The sequence below is a fragment of the Pediculus humanus genome, genomic scaffold, assembly GCF_000006295.1.
Source record: "Pediculus humanus corporis 1103172108315 genomic scaffold, whole genome shotgun sequence".
Classification (NCBI taxonomy): Eukaryota; Metazoa; Arthropoda; class Insecta; order Psocodea; family Pediculidae; genus Pediculus; species Pediculus humanus.
Window position 1 is genome coordinate 575103 of NW_002987884.1, and position 19279 is coordinate 594381.

At 29.4% G+C, this 19279-nt stretch overlaps 2 protein-coding genes across 2 annotated transcripts; one reads left to right on the forward strand and one right to left on the reverse strand.

Moving 5' to 3' along the window:
* Positions 1-10164: 10164 nt before the first annotated feature.
* Positions 10165-12599, reverse strand: Phum_PHUM596690 (GTP-binding protein SAR1B, putative). The gene is made up of 5 exons (XM_002432616.1): positions 12528-12599; positions 12205-12324; positions 11800-11865; positions 11421-11656; positions 10165-10387 (listed from the first exon to the last, which is right to left on the reverse strand). The coding sequence occupies exons 1-5, from the start codon at positions 12568-12570 to the stop codon at positions 10271-10273; spliced, it is 582 nt and encodes a 193-aa protein (XP_002432661.1). The 5' UTR covers positions 12571-12599; the 3' UTR covers positions 10165-10270.
* A 1251-nt stretch (positions 12600-13850) lies between these two features.
* Phum_PHUM596700 (S-antigen protein precursor, putative) lies at positions 13851-16920 on the forward strand (the record flags this gene model as incomplete). Its single annotated transcript, XM_002432617.1, has 3 exons — positions 13851-13940; positions 14747-16751; positions 16844-16920. 3 exons carry the CDS (start codon positions 13851-13853, stop codon positions 16918-16920), a joined length of 2172 nt encoding a protein of 723 aa, XP_002432662.1.
* Positions 16921-19279: the final 2359 nt, after the last annotated feature.

The window sequence follows — 19279 nt, forward strand, 5'->3', positions numbered from 1 at the left end:
CGAACCTGATTTTTTTCTTGTTTTTGTTGTTGATATTTTTTCCCCTCCTCATCCTCCTCCCCCTCCTCTCCTTTTTATAATTATTGATAATATATTTTTCGAGGGATGATACTACGAACGGAAGCCATTAAAAAAGAAATAATAATGATGATGATAACATAAGTTTTTTTTTTTTTTTTTTTTTTTTGAAAATTTTTTGGATACGAAGTGGGCGGGGAAGTGGGAGAGGGAGGAGGGAGGAGGGAGGGGAGGGGAGAGGGAAGGAGGAAAAAACGTGGAGTTAGAATTTAACGATGATATTTAATTTATTTTAATTTTGTTATTTTTCTTCCTTATTTTCGTAGGAAGCGACGGATACGACGGGTAGGAATGCGCGTTTAAATTATTATTATTATTATTATTATTATTACCACAACCTACTTAAATTTTTTTTAGGTATGTAAGAAATAAATCATTCCTTTATTATTATTATTATTATTATTATTATTATTATTATTATTATTTTACGAAAAAACCGTAGAAAAAATTTAGCGCCATTTTTTTTTTCGACTTTCCTCCTCCTTATCATAAAAAATTTTTTTTCATCGTTTATTAAAAAAAACTCCGGTGAAATTATTATTATTATTATTATTATTATAATTCAGGTACGTGGCGAAAAGTTAAGAGTAGAACTTTATAAAAGGCAAAACTAAAAATTTAAAAAAAAATAAAATCCCTTCCGGGGATTCGCTATAATAATCGACCCGAAAAAAAAAAAATTGGCAGTTTAAACGAGAATTTTTTTATTATTATTAAAAATCAAAATATCTGGCGCCACGTCTTTTTTTTTTCCTTCTTCTCGTAATTATCATTTCCGCCGCGTTTCTCAACGTAAAGCTGCTTCATTTAATTTTTTTTTTTTTTTTTATTAAATTTTCAAATGGAAAATGAAGAAAATTTGAGAAAAAAACCGATTTGGCAACCTAGAAATTATTATTATTATTATTATTATTATTATTATTATCATCATCATTATTATTATTGAATTTCGGGGTTAGTAGTTTGTTAATTAAAAACTCTTTGTTCTTTTTAAAATTAGAAAAAAAAAAAAAAAAAAGCTTTCGTTAAAAAAAGTGGGAAAGAAATGAGAGCAGAAAAAAAAATGTGTTAATAATTTACGCATAAAACAAACAAACAAACAAACAAACACAACGAACGAACAAACGTTTTTTTTTTTTAATTAATTTTTGAATTCGAACGGTAACGTCGTATTCGTTACTCGCGCGAGTCAAAAAATTTAAGTATTAATTATATGCAAACAACTCGCGAGTAGTCGACGTGGTTAAAGAATTAATAATAATAATAATAATAATGACAAACGTAACGATTTTTTAACGACGACTTTTTAAAAAGAAAAATTTTTTTTAAAAACCAGGTCAAATAGTTTTTAAGTTGGCAAAATATAAACGTGTAAATAGAAATAAAATAAAAAAAAAAGGAAGAAAAAAATTTTTTTTTTTGAAATAATAATAATTATCGTGTCATTTACAAAATAATAATAATAATAATAATAATAATAATAATAATAATAATAATAATAATAATAATAATAATAATAATAAAAGTTTTTGACGTAAATTTTTTTTTTTTTTTTATTTAAATATGGAAACGTCGCGGGTTTGTGCGTTTGTGCGTTTGCGTGCGTGTTTATACACTCTATGACCTTGGTTTGTCTTGAACTTTTAGCCCTCTTTTCGTGACAATCCACTTTCTTTTAAACCTTGGCCTTGTTACCGGTTGAAGGCGTCTTCCTCAACACCAATCAAATTTTCTATCTCTCTCTCTCTCTCTCTCTCTTATTATCATTATTATCATTATCATTTTTATTTATGTAGCAGAAGACAAAAAATCGCGACGTTTATTTTTATTTGAAAAAAAAAAAATTATAAAATTCGAATCGGAATTTTTTTTTCTTCTTTCTCCCTTCCCCCGCTTGTTGATTTCCGATATTTTATTTCCCCTCCCCCTTCCGTCGTCTGCACTCTTTCCGTCGTATCATCATCATCATTATTATTATTATTATTATTTCAAAATAAAAAATTCATATCCGGTTTTCGAAACGATCGCAAATAATTAAATTAATTTGAATCCCTTCTCATTCTTTTTGATGATGATAATTTTCAAATTCGAAAATTATTATTATTATTATTATTATTATTATTATTATTATTGTCTCCAGTCATTATTATTATTATTATTTTATAGCGCTATAATTTACGTCACGAAATATTCTTTCAAAAAAAATTTAAAAAAAAAAAAATTATTTTTTTTTTGCAAACTTACCTTTTCAAATAATTCATTTGAACGAAAAAATTAAAAAAAAAAATTCGAAAAGAAAATTATTAATAAATAAATAAATAATTTAACTAACGCACATCCGCACTTTTCAATAAATTAATTAATAAATAAATAAATAAATAAAAAAGAAAAAAAATTTTGTTCAGAATCCGATGACCCGAGTATGTTGTTGTTCGCATTCGATGAAAGTCAACACAAAACTGTCTTTTTTTTTTTTTTGTTTTTTTATTTTTTATTTTTATTTTTTTTTTTTACGTAAATAACACTAATAATACGAGAAACGAGATTATTATTATTATTATTATTACGATGGTCGTGGTACGAGTCAACGATTCGATATAAGTATGCCTTAGGATCAAAAAAAATTAAAAAAAAACAGGAGTTGGATATATAAAAACGGTGGGGAAAGAAAGTGGGAGTGGGAGGGGGAAAAGGAGGGGAGAAGGAGGAGAAAAAGTACCGCCGATTTCTCTCTCTCTCTCTCTTTTCCTTACCTGACTGAATGTTATCGATATCACGTAATTTCCTCTTAATATCTTCCTCTTCTACGTTAAAACCCAACTGAAAAACTTATCATTATTATTATTATTAATCCTGCAACAAATAATTAAATAAATAAATAATTATGTATGTTCTTAAATATTTATTATTATTATTATTATTCATTTTTTTTCGTAGTTTTTTTTTGTTTAAAAATTATTTTTTTAAAACCGGGTTATTGTTTTAATCAATCAAAATTTTACACGGTTGTTATTATCATTATTATTATTATTATTATTTCAGGTAAAATATGAACGTTGTCGCTTAAAATGGAAAATCGACCTCGAACCTTAAATGGATAAAACCGTAAATTTAAATCGTCCATCATCAATGTGACGCTCGTTTTAAAATGTAAGCAATTTGTTTGTTTATTCGTTTGTTTGTTTGTTTGTTCGTTTGTTTAAATTTATAAAAGAAGTTTGAATGGGGGAGAGGGGGTGGGAAAAAAAAAATTTTCTCCAGTCGGTTTATCGGTGGATGTTAATAAAAAAAATAAGTTAAGGGGAAAATCGATTGATTGGTGGAAAAGTGGGGAAGGAAGGGAAAATTTTTAAGTTTTTCATTATTATTATTATTATTATTACTGTCGGAAAATTGGAAAGATGAAGGAGAAAATCTTTTGTTTTCTTAACAACCCTTGAACGACAGACAATTGTTTCCTTCGTTCAAAAACCTTATACTAAATTAAGTAAGTCGGTATTATTATTATTATTCAACCTTGAAAGCGAAACAAAAAATTTTTTTTAAAAGTAAATCCTTAATAAGAAAGTAAAAGGAAGTATTAAATGTAAATATAATAATAATAATAATAAAAAGAAGGAAAGAAAACCGGAAACCGATAAAATTGTGACAAAAGAAGTTTTTTCTATTTAAAAAGAGAAATTTGTCGAAATGTTGGAAAAATAAAAAATAAAATTATACGTGGGAGAACAAAATAAATCGGTTAAATCAAAAGTCGATGAGTGGTAAAATCTAAAAAGGAAATGACATGACGTGGGATTAGAATCTTAGTTTATTAAAAAATTTATTTAGCATGCGGAATGTAATAACGACGATGATGATAATAATAATAAATGGGGGAAGGAGCCTACTACGCCAAATAGAACTTGGGCGTACCAAAATGCCATTGTCGGGATGGGGAAATATATTGAATCCCATCAACAGCACCGCCTCATCTTAGCCTAAATAGTGGTAATGGAGGAAAAGATTACGAAAAGAAGAGTTCTTAAAAAAGTACGGCAAATAGTAGAGGAAAAGAAAGAAAACGAATTGGAGGAAAGGCAGCTTGGAAGTTATGATAGCAAAGCTCAATCCCAGAAGAAGGTAAAGGGCAAGTGGGAACAGGAAAGGTTGCATGGGCAATATTTGAAAAGGTTCGATAAGAAGAGCACGCACAATTGGCTACGGAGTGGAAAACTTAAAATTGAAACGGAAGCGTTTATAACAGCTGCACGAGACCAGGCTTTCTCTAAGTCCGCCATGATGACATGTGGCGAATTTGCCAATCGCAGTCGGAAACAGTCGATTACTTCATTTCCGGTAGTTCGATATTGGCAAAACACGAATACCTAGAGAGGCGCAATAAAATTTGTCAATATCTCCGTTGGAATATTTGAATATGGAATGGATGGATTACCCAAGGAGTGGTACAACCACATTCCAAGCCCGGTTACGACAGTAGGTCCATGCACAGTTCTGTATGATCAACAAATCCACGCTCTGACGGAACTGTGCCAGCCAACAAACCGGATATCATTCTGCGACATAATTCCAAAAAATGGTGTAAGTTAATTGAAGTATCCGTACCGACGGGAAAAAACACCAGACAGCCAAAGAAGCGGACAAAAGACTGGAACAGCCAGGATGTGAGGAGTAAAAACAGAAACATTTCCGGTGGAAAGCAGTGGGGTCCATGCCTCATTCATTAAAAGAAAATTCGAAGAAGATTCTAAAGGAATTTAAAAGGAGAAACCCAAGTTCACACAAAATCTCGTTGAAAAGTGATAATAATAATAATAATAATAATAATAATAATAATAATGACGATTAAACAAAAAAAATATGATGACAAGTTTAAAAAAAAATTTCACTTGAATTTTGACATTGAAAACAAAACAAAAAAAATTAAATTAAATTAAAACCGACCGCATATTAAATTGTCACACCATCATGACAATAATAATAATAATAATAATAATAATAATAATAATAATAATGCTAAACAAGAATAATTTTTTTGTAACGGTCACAACGTCCGTGCGACGATAATAATAATAATAATAAGGAAAATGAATTGTAAACCAATTTTCATTTCAATTTCGAACATTTACGACGACAACAACAACAACAACAAAAAAATAATTAAATGATAAGAATGATGATGATAATGATGATGATGATAATGATGATGATGATGATGATGATTGATAATGAAAAAGAAAAAATTTTTTTGGGGCACAATACCCCAAATAATTAATTACGATTAATTAATTAATTAAATTTAACAGAAAGTTTAAAATGAAATTGCACACGCACACGCACACACACGCACGGATACCGTGGAACAAAAAAATTGAATGTAATAATAATAATAATAATAATAATAATAACGAGAAGTACCTGATATACGTCATGACTTGAATATTTTTAATAAAAAAAAAAAATTATTCGTGAATGAATCAGCTGGAAAAGAAAAAAAAAAAAATGCCCAAATAGAAAGTTATTAAATAAATGAAAAAAAAAAAAAGAAAAGGGGTCAAATGATATATGTAGCATTATTATTATTATTATTATCGTTTTAGTCATCGTCGTCGTGGTAGCAGAGTCATCATCGTGAATGTAATATTTTAATTTTTTAAACAAACAAACAACGTTTATTTCGAATGAGATTTAAATCTATGGAAATGTATCGATTAACGATTGTTTATCAAAGTCTGCTGACACGTACGCATGCTCACACGCACAGGCACACGCACAGGCATACATTCCTAGCATCGGCCTAAAAATTTTAAAATATTTTACAAACGAATAAAAATTGATCACTAAACGAGAAACATCGTACAAGTTGTTTTTTTTTTCTTAACAGCATTCAAGGTTGTTGCAAGGTTGTTGTTGTTGTTGTTGTTGTTACCTTCGTTTGTACCACGATACGAGTTTTTATTTTTAAAAAAACTGGGACGATGGATAACGTAAAAAGGAATCCCGTGTAAAGTAATTAACGAAAGCGAGTAAAAAAAAAAAAAGTTTTTTTTAAAAACGATAATAAAAATACCAACGACGACGACAACAAACAACAACAAACAACAAACAAACAACAAACAAAAATGATGAGAAGGAGATGAAATTTATGTTTTTTAAAAAAAAAAATTTTTAACTTACACGATTAAATCAAAAACATGGTGCGCACTTTTCCTTTTAACTCGTCGAAATTTTTAATAATAATAATAATAATAATAATAATAAAATTTTTGGTATTCGAATGCGCGGCCGTTGATAAAAATTTTCATTTCCGGTTTATATTCAAATGAAAATTTTTTACGTTCAGCCGCTTGTAGACCGTAAAAATATTATCGAAACCTTTTGTTCCTCCCTATTCCTATTTTCCCCGAAAAGGACATTTCCCAAAGAGTTCCTGGAGAAGATGCTGGAGTCTTCATTTTCCCCTCCCCTTCGAAATTTTTCTCCCCCTCCCCACGAAATAGAAAAAAAACGTTGAGGGAACGAAACGTTAAAATTTTCGCAAAACAAAAAATCATACGTCATCGTTCATCCCCTCGTTATCAATAAGTAAATCCCGATAAGACAATCAATTTCAAGGTCATTAAGATCGTCTCTCTCTCTCTCTCTCCCACACACACCTCCACCCCACCTCCCCTCGATATATGTATTAATTCATTCACCTCTGCGATTTGCTTTGTAATTGTTGGCATCGACATTATCGATCGAAATATTAAAAAAAATTTTTTTTTTTTTTTTATCGTCGTGGCAGAAGAAACTTTATCATTATTATCATCATCACTTTTTTTCGCACGATGAATTCAAGCGGACGGAGGAGACGTTCACACTTTTTAAACGCGTTTTAATTAAAATCTTATAAACGCATCGTTTATTACGAAAACGTCGGTGGCGGTAGAATAAAAATTCATAATATTAATAATAATGATGATGATGATGAATTTTAAGTTTTTTTTAATCCGCGACGTTATAAGTAATCGATAACCGTTAATTTAAAATTTTTAAAAAAAAAAGTGCTCAAATGGTGTGCAGTCGAATGACAGTAGTATAAGTTTTTAATTTCTCGCTTTACAGTTATACACCTTGTAAAGGAATTCGGTTCACGTTTGTAGCCTAATTTTATTTTTTATTTTTCGTCGTCTGTCTGCTGCCACTTCTTTATTTATTTATTTTTTTTTTGATAGAAAAATTTTTTTTTTTTTTAAAACCAATTAATTCACTTACCCTTCGAAAATTCCTTTCCAGATTAAAAAACAATTTCCACAATGATGATGATGGAGATGATGACGTGTACATTCCTGGAAAAAAACTTTCCCTTTTCATAATCATCATTATTATTAATATTTTTAATAAGGTATCGACGTATGGAAAAAAAAAAAAAAATTTTTTTTAAAATTATTTTGAGGTTTTCTTTCATTCATCTTCATCTACTTCCACTTCATATCGTACCACCGTTTTTACCTCTCTCTCTCTCTCTCTCTTTCTCATTCATTTAAGTACCGCTCCCCAAAAAAAAAAAAAATCACCGCAAAAACTTTCTCCAGTTTAAAAAAAAAATCCGTTTTCGTATCGATAACCTTTTTCTTTTTCTTCCAGTTATTAACGGAATAACGGAAAAAAATTCTGATTCATAAATTAAAACGTAAAAATTTCGTCACTTTAAACCGTCATTATCATTATCATTATTATTATTATTATTATCGGATGGGTGTTAAGTAAAAAAAATAATAATTCGACTGGAGAATAATAAAAAGTATATATATTATAGTTATTCAAAGTTATCGGTTCATATAAAAAAAAATAAATAATTATCCAGAAAGTTGGTGCCACGTCAAATCATTCCATGACATTTCCAGCGATTAAAAAAAAAAAAATTAGATCCACGCACGAATTTACTCAAATCGTTCATTTCTTTTGTTTTTATTACGAAAGCAGACGACGGCAAATTAAGAGGAGGAAGGGAAAGAGGGAGTTAAAATGGAAAATTTTTATGTATAAACAACAGCAGCGAATCGATTAAATTACAAAACTCGTTCGATATAAATACTCGAACTCGAAAAATTTATTTATCACGGTTTGGTAAACAACTGACATGACTTCATAAAAAAACAAAAACGTAATTCGTGAAGTGGTTGCAGACAAACTTAAAAATAATCAGAGCGAGATACGACAACAACAACAACAACAACAACAACTCGTGATTGACATCGCGGAAAAAAAAAAAAAAAAAATTTATTTTTTGCATGACCGAAGGAAACTTTTTGAAATTCCGGTTGATGACGTACATCCGGTTCTAATTTTTCAAAATTAAAAAAATTTCGCGCCAAAATTACCAAAAAAAAAATTTAAAAAAAAAAAAAAATCGTATAAAGAGTAATAATTGTAAACTTTTTTAAAAATTTTTTCCGACCAAATTGTCAAATCACGTGATATATTTTTCAACGGTTAAAAACACCCGATGGGGAAAGGGGAAGGGGGTAGGGGAAAATGAGGAAAAAGTAAGCAGAGGGGGAAGGGAGATGAGAGAAAGACGTTAAAACTTACCAAAAAAAATTTAACGTAATTATTAACACGTCTAAATTCTAGGTCAGTAAATTCAGGTGCGTTTTTTCTCTTTCTCTCTCTCTCTCTCTCTCTCTCTCTCTCTCACACACACTTTTATCATTATTATTATTATTATTATTATTATTATTAGGTACGCGCCTCATTTTTTTAACATTTCGACCTTTTCAATTTTTTTTAAAAAAGGAAAAGAAAATTTAGGAAAATTCCAAAAAAAAAAAAAAAACAACCGCACCCAAAATGTACGATGATGTAGTTCCGGTATTTCGAGGAATTTTCGAGTATCGAATAACCGGAAGTTACATTTTGTTAAAAACAAAATCGTAATTTTAAACGTGAATATGATATTAAATAGTGAGGTGACATTTTTTTTTTTTTTTACCTGACGACGACCAATATAATTGATTATATAGAAAAAAAAAATGGCGACGTCGTCTACTTAAATAATAATGATAATTTTTTTTTGTGTAAATCGTCGTTATCGAAATGATTGGTACGGAGTTTTAAATAAATTACTAATAAGTATTTTCTAATGCCACGAAAAAAAATAATTTTTTTTTTGGTTAAATGTAATATTCGAGTTTTCCCCGTCGACATTCGTGATAACCTTATCAAAATATTAAACATTTGGATTTTTAAAAATCATCATCATCATCATCATCATTATTATTTTATGTATTCGTAATGGAATCCTTTTTTTTTTATTAACCTTAATAATCACAATTTGGAAAATTTTATGTACATATATATATACGGTATTTAAAAAAAAAAAATTAATTTAAATATTTCGTAGCGTGAACTATAAAAATAATAATAATAATAACAACTTCGATGTGACGTCATGGTAGTTTTTCGTCGTCGTTAATGACACGTAACTTGTTATACGTACCAAATATGTGCGTTTGTGAGTACCGTTAAATACATTTTTACGTACACGATGATGGATTTAATATTTTTTAATGGGGGGGAAAAAGAAAAGGATAAAAAATTCATATTTCCAGGAGAGAAAGAGAGAGAGAGAGAGAGAGAGAAAAAAAAAATGATTTGAAATCAACCGGATGATTCTATTTTAATAAAATAATAATAATAATTATGATCCCCTCATCGATTTTTTAAAAAAAAAAAAACTCCAGGTTTCTCAATCCCGGATGAATTTACCAAATAATATCGCACGTGCGCGTGTGTGTGTGTGCCCGCGTGTAAGGATGGACGTCGTAATAATGATAATAATAATAATAATAATAACGACGAACACGATTACAACGATGACGATTTCGATCTTTCCAATAACAAAACAAAACAATCGCCGTAAAAAAAAACCCGGAACGAATATCATCATCATCATCATCATCATTAATAATAATAATAATAATAAGAACCATCCGAAAATGTGTTTTTAAAAAATAAAATAATAATAATAATAATAATAAAAACATAAATTGTCCATTTGCGATTATTTTCAATAATGATGATCATAATAATAATAGCATCATTTTATAAGTTTTGTAATATAATAATAATAATAATAATAATAATAATAATAATAATAATAATAATGATTGAGAATAATGATAATAATGATAATAAAAGATCACGTTTAATCAATGTACTGGGCTAACCACCTGAATCCTTCTCCATAACCTTGTCGCTTTAAAACGGAGCACATGAATAATTCTAATGGCCTTCCTGGAACTTCCGATCTCGGTACTTTGCCCTGTGAACCAAAAAAAAAAAAAAAGGGATGACGACGATGATAATAATAATAATAACATTAACGGACGATATCGGGATATTATCATTCACGACGCCCTTGAACCTAATCAAAAAAAAAAAAAAAAAAAAAAAAAAAAAAAAGTTATTTTTAGGCAAGCAACTCGAAGAATCGACTCCACGTTCGTAATTAATGTAAATAATAATGACGACGAAGACGACGACGACGATAATAATAATAATAAACAGTAATGCGATGATAATTAAATTCGTTTTCAATTGAATTCGTCGCGATTTGACCGTACAAGAGAAAATAGCGGAAAGGAAAAAATGGCGGCCGTGGGAAAAATCCCGGATTAAATAAAAAAAATATAAGAAGATTCCGGATTCGAACCCGACTCGTTTTTTTTTTACCGCCCGAAATCCGGCATTCTAATATTCATTCGAGATACGCGGATTCGTTTATCATTATTATTATTATTACACCTCGCGGCGTTAAATGGCAGCAAAAAAAAAACGAAAAAAAAAAAAAAAAAACTTCAACTTCCAGTTTTTCTTTAGCAAGTTATCAAGGACTTCTGGTCCTTAGCTGTACGATTTCGTACCTTAACAACTGGATTCTTTCTTTTTACAAGGTGCAAAACCTACAACCGAACAATCATCATCTAAACATACGTAAAAATTCCAAATAATAATAATAATAATAATAATAATAATAATAATAATAATAATAATTTCAAATAATTCGACGCAAAAAATTCAACACACGCGCAAACAACTCCGCGCATTACAATCATCATCATATTATTATTATTATTATTATTTTTCTCTCCATTGCAGAACTTTGGAATTTTTTTTTTGTCACGAATCACGTGACCCGACTTAATCACGGATAATTTTAATGGAAGGTGTGAAAAATACAATTAAAACAACGAATTACACAAGTATGACGTCGACAGGATTAAAACGTTTAAATTCGAAACGAAATTTTGTTTTGTTTGTTTTGTTTGTTTGTTTGCTTGTTTGTTTATATTTACCTTTCCGGTGGTTTGTCCGTAAAGAGCAAACACGTTCCTAAGTTCGTCTTCTGATGCGGCACCCGGTCTGTCTATTTTATTACCCAATATGAGAACGGGACAATTGGCCAACTGTTCATCCGTCAATAACGAATCGAGTTCGGCTTTGCTTTCGACGAATCGATTACGATCGCAAGCATCGACTAAGAATACAATTGCATCTACTGCTGGAAAATAATCTTTCCAAACTCTTCTCGCTGGAAAAACAAACACAATTTTTTTTAATCATAACAGCCATGTTGTATGCAATGTAAAGCGAATTCAGAAAATGTTTTCGAAATGATAAAATTTCATTCGCTTTCCATTTCCTGGAAACAATGTCATATGACGAGGACTTTACCTTGATGATGGCCACCAAGATCGAAGGTGGTAAATCTCATATTTCCTATTGATAGTTCTTCTGATGCTGAAAATAAAAAAATAAAGGAAACATTTGTAGTAATAGAAAATACTCGAAACAACCACCATATTGAAAATGTTCGAAACAACCACCATATTGAAAATGTTCGAAACGACCACCATATTGAAAATTATTTATTATTTGTCGTTATTCGTTATTTAACAACCAACATATATATATATATATATATATATATTCATGCTTAATTATGTAAACAGTTAATCATGTTGTGACTATTATCACAGACTCATCATGATTGCTCTCCAAGAATTTTTCCATATCGGAATCATTTCATTATCAAAATCGACAAAACCGATATAAAAATATTTATAATAGGAAACTTACTTGGATGTAATGTAGGCACATGCTGAGCTATGCGATCATCTTTCAGCATATGTAATAAAGTTGTTTTCCCAGCATTATCTAATCCTAAGAATAACAATTTTCCTGACTTTTTCCATAACCCTAAATATCAAAAGAGAAAAAAATGTCAAAAAATTTTATTTAAATCGACAAACATTCATCATGACACTTAGCGAATGAGTATAGTTAAGACACAATGATGATTATTCAATATTACATTCATCTTAAACGTTATTTATAACGGAATCATCATTTTGTTTTAACATAAACGATAATAATAATAATAATAATAATGAAAATCTCACCTAAATATCCTAATGCTCCTGTGAACCAGTCCCAAATAAACATGATAAGGCGTTGTTACCCAAGTTGGATTCTGAAAATAAAAAACGTACATTTATCAAATTATAACTCGAATATACGTCGAAAAATAATTAAAATTATCAAGAGTAATTCATGTTTAACAATTAAAAACGAAAATCAAATCTCAAATTCCGACATATTTACGTATAATTAATAAAATAATGAATTTAATAAATAGGTTATGACTCAGCTAAACAGTGTTTCTCTAAAAAAAAAAAAAAAAAAAAAGATACATATATATAATTTTTTTTTAAACCGTTCGAAATGTGAATAAAATAATAATTTAACGTTATAAAATTTTAAATTGTGAAAAATAAAAACGTAATAAATTAAAATTTAATTAATCGAAACTTAGGAATAAATGATAAATAATATTTTTTAATTAAAATATAATGGATCACATACCAAGGACAACAACACGAAGACTTGAAAGAAGTTTCACAGTGACTAAAAAAAAAAATAGTTGGCAGATATTACGTATTTCCGGTTTCCTTTGAATGGTTCCGGTTATCATTATTATTATATTAATAAAAATGAAAACACGTTTCGCAAACGAAATTTACGTACATCCTAAAATATTTATTAAATTGAGAAATAAAAGGACGATGATTACACTTTTAAAACGAAAATATTATTTAAACGTTAAATTAATGATGAACAAATGCAACGTTTCGAATTGAATCGTATCGTTTTTTTTTTTTTCAAAAGTTGGCAACTGTTTGTAAACATTTTATATGCGGAAGTAAAGAGAAAAAATTTACAAAACTTGTTGTTTTTTAAATTGAATAATCATGAATAAAAACAGAACGTATTCGATGAGGGCGGGAAAAATTAAAAATTATTAAATATTAATAATTTGAATAAATAAAAATGGCGCGAGTATGAGAAACCGTTTGAAAATTATAAAAGATTTAATTTCGATTCATTTACCCTAGGGTTTACCCTAGTTTTCAAATTAATTATTCATGATCGAATTTTTAATTGGATTTGAAATCGGTACGGAATCCCTTCAGATTTTTTTAAAATAATTTTTTTCCGTTAAAATAAAACGAAATATGGTAAAAGAAAATATGACGTTTAATCGTTTAATCGTATCGTTCATTTTTCAAATTTCTTTTTGTTAACGAATTATTATTATTATTTTTTATGTAAAATAAAATGTAAATGTTGAATTAACCAAAGTTAGTAAATAAGGAAAGTAATGTTTTATAAATTCAATTATTACAAATGTTTTTCTTTTGTCATCACCTTCTTCTCCATTTGGAATGCTTGCAAATGATTTTTCATCGAATGGTGAAGATGAAAGTTTCGATGATTCTTATGGTAGTTCATTAACAGATTCTTTTACAAGTTTGGTAAGTTCGATTAAATTGATATCGAATCAAGCGATAAAATCCTTAAAAATGATATTTTTTCATCAATTGTAATTATTTTAATCTCTAGAACATACATAAGTTAACAATTGATATAATTTTTACATAAAAAATAAAAAATAAAAACATCCCAAAGTTATGATATGATGTGTTTGACTCGAAACATTCGAACACACACACAATTTAAAATTTTAAATATATATATCGATTCAGGTTATAGTTCATTTTTCATCAAACTCATTATAAATACCCTGTTGCCAAATTGTTAATAGAAAAATGACATTTTATCTTAAAAGTTTTATGAACTCGAATTAAAATAAATTTGAAATGTTTCGAAACTCACCTTATCATGTTGCAAATACATTTTTTTCAATCTAATATCGAACATGTTATGATGTAATCGTTTGTCATTCATCATAACTATTATGATAAAACATTTGTTTTTGTTTTTGTTTTTTTTTTTTTTTTTTGTTGTTGTTTATTAACACACTTTGTATTTAAAAATTTTGTTTTTTTTTTTTTGCCATGTGACAAAATACATAACAAAATGGAGTCCGTTTGTTTTTTTTATTTAAAATTTTGAATGGTAAATTTTTTTTTGTTTTTTTTTTTTTTTCTGTTTAAATGTGAATAAAATTATTATCGAAAATCGATCGAATAAGGTTATAAATTATATATTTTTTTTTTTTTTTATTAATAATAATAATAATATCACGTGACATGACGTGTTTGAACGTCTCATAATGTTTTTGTTTTTGTTGTTATTATTACATTTTATTTGATTACAGGAATTAAATAAAAGTGAAAATCAAATCAACGAACAATGGGAAGCCATTGAAAAAACATTATACGAAGAAGATGGAGAACACGTGACAAATCCGACTCTGTTAAAAGAATGTAAATTATGGAGAGAATCATTTCCTCATATTCGCATAAGAGGAACTAAAATCGATTTGAAACAACAGGAAGAGGAGAAGGAAAAGGAAGATGGGGATGAAAACGATGAGAAAAGCGTTCAAACGTTAGAAAATCATTTGAAATTAAATAATATTGAAAAAAAGAGGGAAAAAATAAAAACAAAAGTCGTGGACGAATTAGTCGAGAGATTGATAGCAAAATTTAATTTGAAAAAACAAAATGGTTTACAAGATCAAAGTTCAAAATGGGAAAACGTTCAAAATGGCGGAGTTGAAATAACTGAAATAACAACAACATCATCCGATTTACAATCGCCGTCATCGAATAATAATAATAATAATAATAAAGAAAATGATTCGTCGTTTAAAACCGAAAACGATAATGATGATAATAATAATGTAAATATTAATAACGGTCACGATGATGATGGTGGTGGTGGTGGTGGGAGTGGGGGTGATGATGGCGACGATGATGACAATAAATTAAATGATAAAAAAATAATAGGGATAATTAATGAAAATAAAATTGTTCTTCCAAACGGCGATAGGGAATCGTATTACGAACGTGGAAAATCATCGACTTCCGGAAATGAAGAAAAAAATTTCGATGATATTGAAAAAAGGCTGTGCGAAATATTTGATTCGTGGGAAATGGACGACGTTCACAATTCTGAGGCGAATCGAGATGGCGGTGGCGATGATGATGGCGATGGCGATGGCGACGACGACGATCGTGATTTTCTCGTTAGAAAAAAAAAATTTGATAAAAAAAATGACGAGTTTATAAAATCCCCGGAAAATAATATTTTCGACGTTAAAAAATTAATTGCGAATTCACGTCGTCGGGATTACGATTTGTCGGATTTTGATTTGAAAGTACCCGTCGGGGAAACAATCGGATTAAAACCGGATAAAAAATCGGTATCATCGAAAAAGTCGAAATGCGGCGATGGACGTTTCAGCGATGACGTCATAAAACCATTCGAAATGACCCGGAAAATCGACAAGAGATACGAAGGATTGTTGACGTCGATATTGGAAAAGAGAAATGTTTTCGTCGGTAATTCGAAAAAGAAAAACTTTGGTTCCGGAAAACACCAACGTAACACTGCCAGGGAAAATTCGTCGGGAGGGGATACGAACGAAAGTTATCGAGCGCATTTGGAAAAAATACGGAAAAGTTCGGGATTCGACGAATTGTACAAACGATCCCGTTCGAATTTACCGAAAATAAATAATAAAAATAATTACTGGTTGGAAAGGGGTGAGATTCACGCTCGTGACACGTCACAAAACGATTTGATGCGTTTGAAAAAATTTAGAGAAATGACGGGAAAAAGGGAAACGGGAACGAAAACGACGAAGATGACGAAGATGTACGATTTCGACGACGACGACGATGACGACGTCTATTACCACGACCGAGGGGATTACCAACGAAATCCCTATTACGTCGAATACGATGATGATAAATTATTAAGGGATTTTAAACGGGAAATGGGATGCGTTTACAAGAGGCCGCCTATGACTAAACTGGGGGGTGGTTTGGAAAAAATTAATTTGAATCGTCCTAAACCGTTCGGGTTGTCGTCGTTGTCGACGACGTCGTTTTTACCAGGAGAATATGTTAGAAATTCCACTTATAAATCCACGTCGAGTTGCGGGGATTCGCCCGAGGGAACGTTTAAAAACATGCAGAAAACGAAAAAGAATAAAATATACAAAGGAGGGGAAGATGGGGGGAGGGGGAAAAAAGAAACGTTTGGAAAATGTAAAAATTCAACGAATTCGAACGTCGGAAGGAGCAAAAGTCAAAATTTTTCAAGGAATCGTACGATTAAAGAACATTCTGGAATATTACCACCCATCGAATCGAGTGAGTACGAGTAGGAGTACGAGTAGTAGTTTTTTGATTTTTCTAGTGACACGACGACAATTTTAAACGTTTTTTTTTTTTTTTTTCCGTAGGCATCATATGTAGAGAATTGACCGGATATACGAAGAAAATGGTCACGAAAACGGGAAAATCAAATAAAAGATTATGAAATTTATTAATAAATCATACGAATCCTATGAAATATCTCTCTTTCTCTCTCCCTCTCCCCTTCCCTCTCTCTCTTTCTCTGTCTCTCTCTCTCTCTCTCAAAAGAGCCCGAAGGATAAAGAAAAAAAAAAAAAAAAATTTTTTTTCCTTTTTTTTTCTTTCCCTCTTGATTTTGAAAATTATTAAAACTTTAGAGAGAGAGAGAGAGAAAAGGGAGAGCGAAAGAGAGAGGGAAGAAGAGGGGAGGGAGGGGAAATTATTGATTTTATCGATTATTATTGTTATTATTATTATTAATCGGTAAAAATTATTGAAAAAAAAGGAAAAAATTAAACATCAAAATTATTTAAAATTATTATTATTATTATTATTTTTTTTTAATAAATAAATAAATATTTAAACTTTACGCAATATTAATAAATAATAATGATGATGATGATACTAATGGAAAATTTAAATTATTATTATTATTATTATCTAACGACACGATAAGTGTAAACAAATAAAGATAAAAATAAAAAAGATTTTATTTTAAATTCGACATGTTTATTTTATAATGTAAAGAAGAAAGAGAAAAATGGATTCCAAACTAAATAATAAAATGGCTACCGTATCGTCCGTTAATAAATAAATTTTTAAAAATGGCGAACGTTATTCGCACATTTCGTAAAAAGAAAGAAAGGAAACATCAAAAAAACCGCGACGATGGGGAAAATTTTTCTCGTTATTTGACTTTATATGACAAATAAAATGGCGGAGAAAATAAAAAAAACTCGCGAATTCGGATGGTATTATTATTATTATTTAAACGAACGCTTCAAATCTTTTTAACGGTTTTTTTGTTACAACCAATCCCATCCCACTTCGTTCCGTTCCGCCACCCAATCACGTGTCCGGTTTTTTTTCGTATTTAGTCGTAATTGTTGTCGCCGCATTTAAGCGTTGCCAACTTAAATATCAAACGTTTGCAATTTTTTTTAAACGTAACGGTTCTCGCGTTCGAATTTATTTTTAAACCCCGCATTTGTGTGTTTTCGTTAAAAACCGTTATAAATTTATTAAATTATTATTATTATTATTATTATTATTATTATTATTATGCGGATAAAATAATTTTTAAAAACGTCACGAAATCTCATTGAAACAATTAATAATAATAATAATTAATGTCGGGGGTTTTTATTATTATTCTTTTTTTTTTGTTTTCTGTGAAACCTTATTTGATTTATATTAAAACGTTAGTAATAATGATAATAATAATGAAGAACAATGTTATAATAAATAAAAAAGACGTTAATTAAAATGTTAATTATACAAAAAAAAAAAAAGAATTTGGGATTATTTTATATAATGTAAGTAAAAGAAAATTTTTTCTGTATGGAGTTTGTTAATTGTAAAAATATTCGCCATTTTTATTTTTTCCGTTTTCATTTTTATGTTTTCTCCCTTTTAATTTTCCTTTTTTCATTTCCCGTCTTCTGCTTTATGCTTTTCTTATCATGAATAACATTCTCGTATTTCCTTTCATTATCCATACGTAAAACCTACTTCCTACTACTACTACTACTACTACCGTTTCCTTATTTATTTATTTTTCCGTCGGATTTAATTTTCTATGTGTGCGTGTGCGTGCGTGTGTGTTTGTCTGTTATGTGTATAAATCCTAACTAATTTTATATCTCTTTCTCTCTCTCTTTTTGTCTCTCTCTATCGATTTGTTCGTTTTTTATATATTTTTATACAAAGATAACAAAAGAAAAGAATAGAATGAATGAATGAATGAATCGTTGAATTTTTTTTTTGTTTGTTTTACTTTGAACCGTAGCAAAAGGAGTTTTTACTGCATCATCAAATTATTATTTATTTATTTATTTATCTATTTCAAGGTTTCGTATTTTACCAAAGACAAAGAGAGAGAGAGAGAGAGAAAGAGCGAAAAAGAGGAAGTGAAAAAGAGAAAGAGAGGGAAGGGAAGAAAAAAAAAACAAAGAAACAGATAAAAAGAAGGAATGAAAGAAAGGGACGGATAGAAAGAAGGAAAGAGAGAGAGAAAAAGAGCGAATGACAGAGAAAGATACAGATAGAAAAAAGGAAAAAAAGAAATGAGGGAAATAGAAAGAAAGAGAAGAAAAAAAGAGAAATTATGATAATGAGGAAAAAAAGACGAGAAACAAAGGAGAGGGAGAGAGAGTGAGGAAGAGAGAGAGAGAGAGAGTGAGGAAGAGAGAGAGAGAGAGTGAGGAAGAGGGAGAGAGAGAGAGAGAGAGAGAGTGAGGAAGAGAGAGAGAGAGAGTGAGGAAGAGGGAGAGAGAGAGAGAGAGAGAGAGAGAGAGAGAGAGAGAGAGAGAAAGAGAGAGAGA

Excerpts from the sequence above, each read along its gene's own strand:
- Phum_PHUM596690 (XM_002432616.1), bottom strand. The coding sequence starts at position 12,570 with ATGTTTATTTGGGACTGGTTCACAGGAGCATTAGGATATTTAG. Across the intron at positions 11,657-11,799 it reads TCTTGGTGGCCATCATCAAG|CGAGAAGAGTTTGGAAAGAT; the intron begins GTAAAGTCCTCG and ends TTGTTTTTCCAG. Across the intron at positions 10,388-11,420 it reads ACGGACAAACCACCGGAAAG|GGCAAAGTACCGAGATCGGA; the intron begins GTAAATATAAAC and ends TTTGGTTCACAG.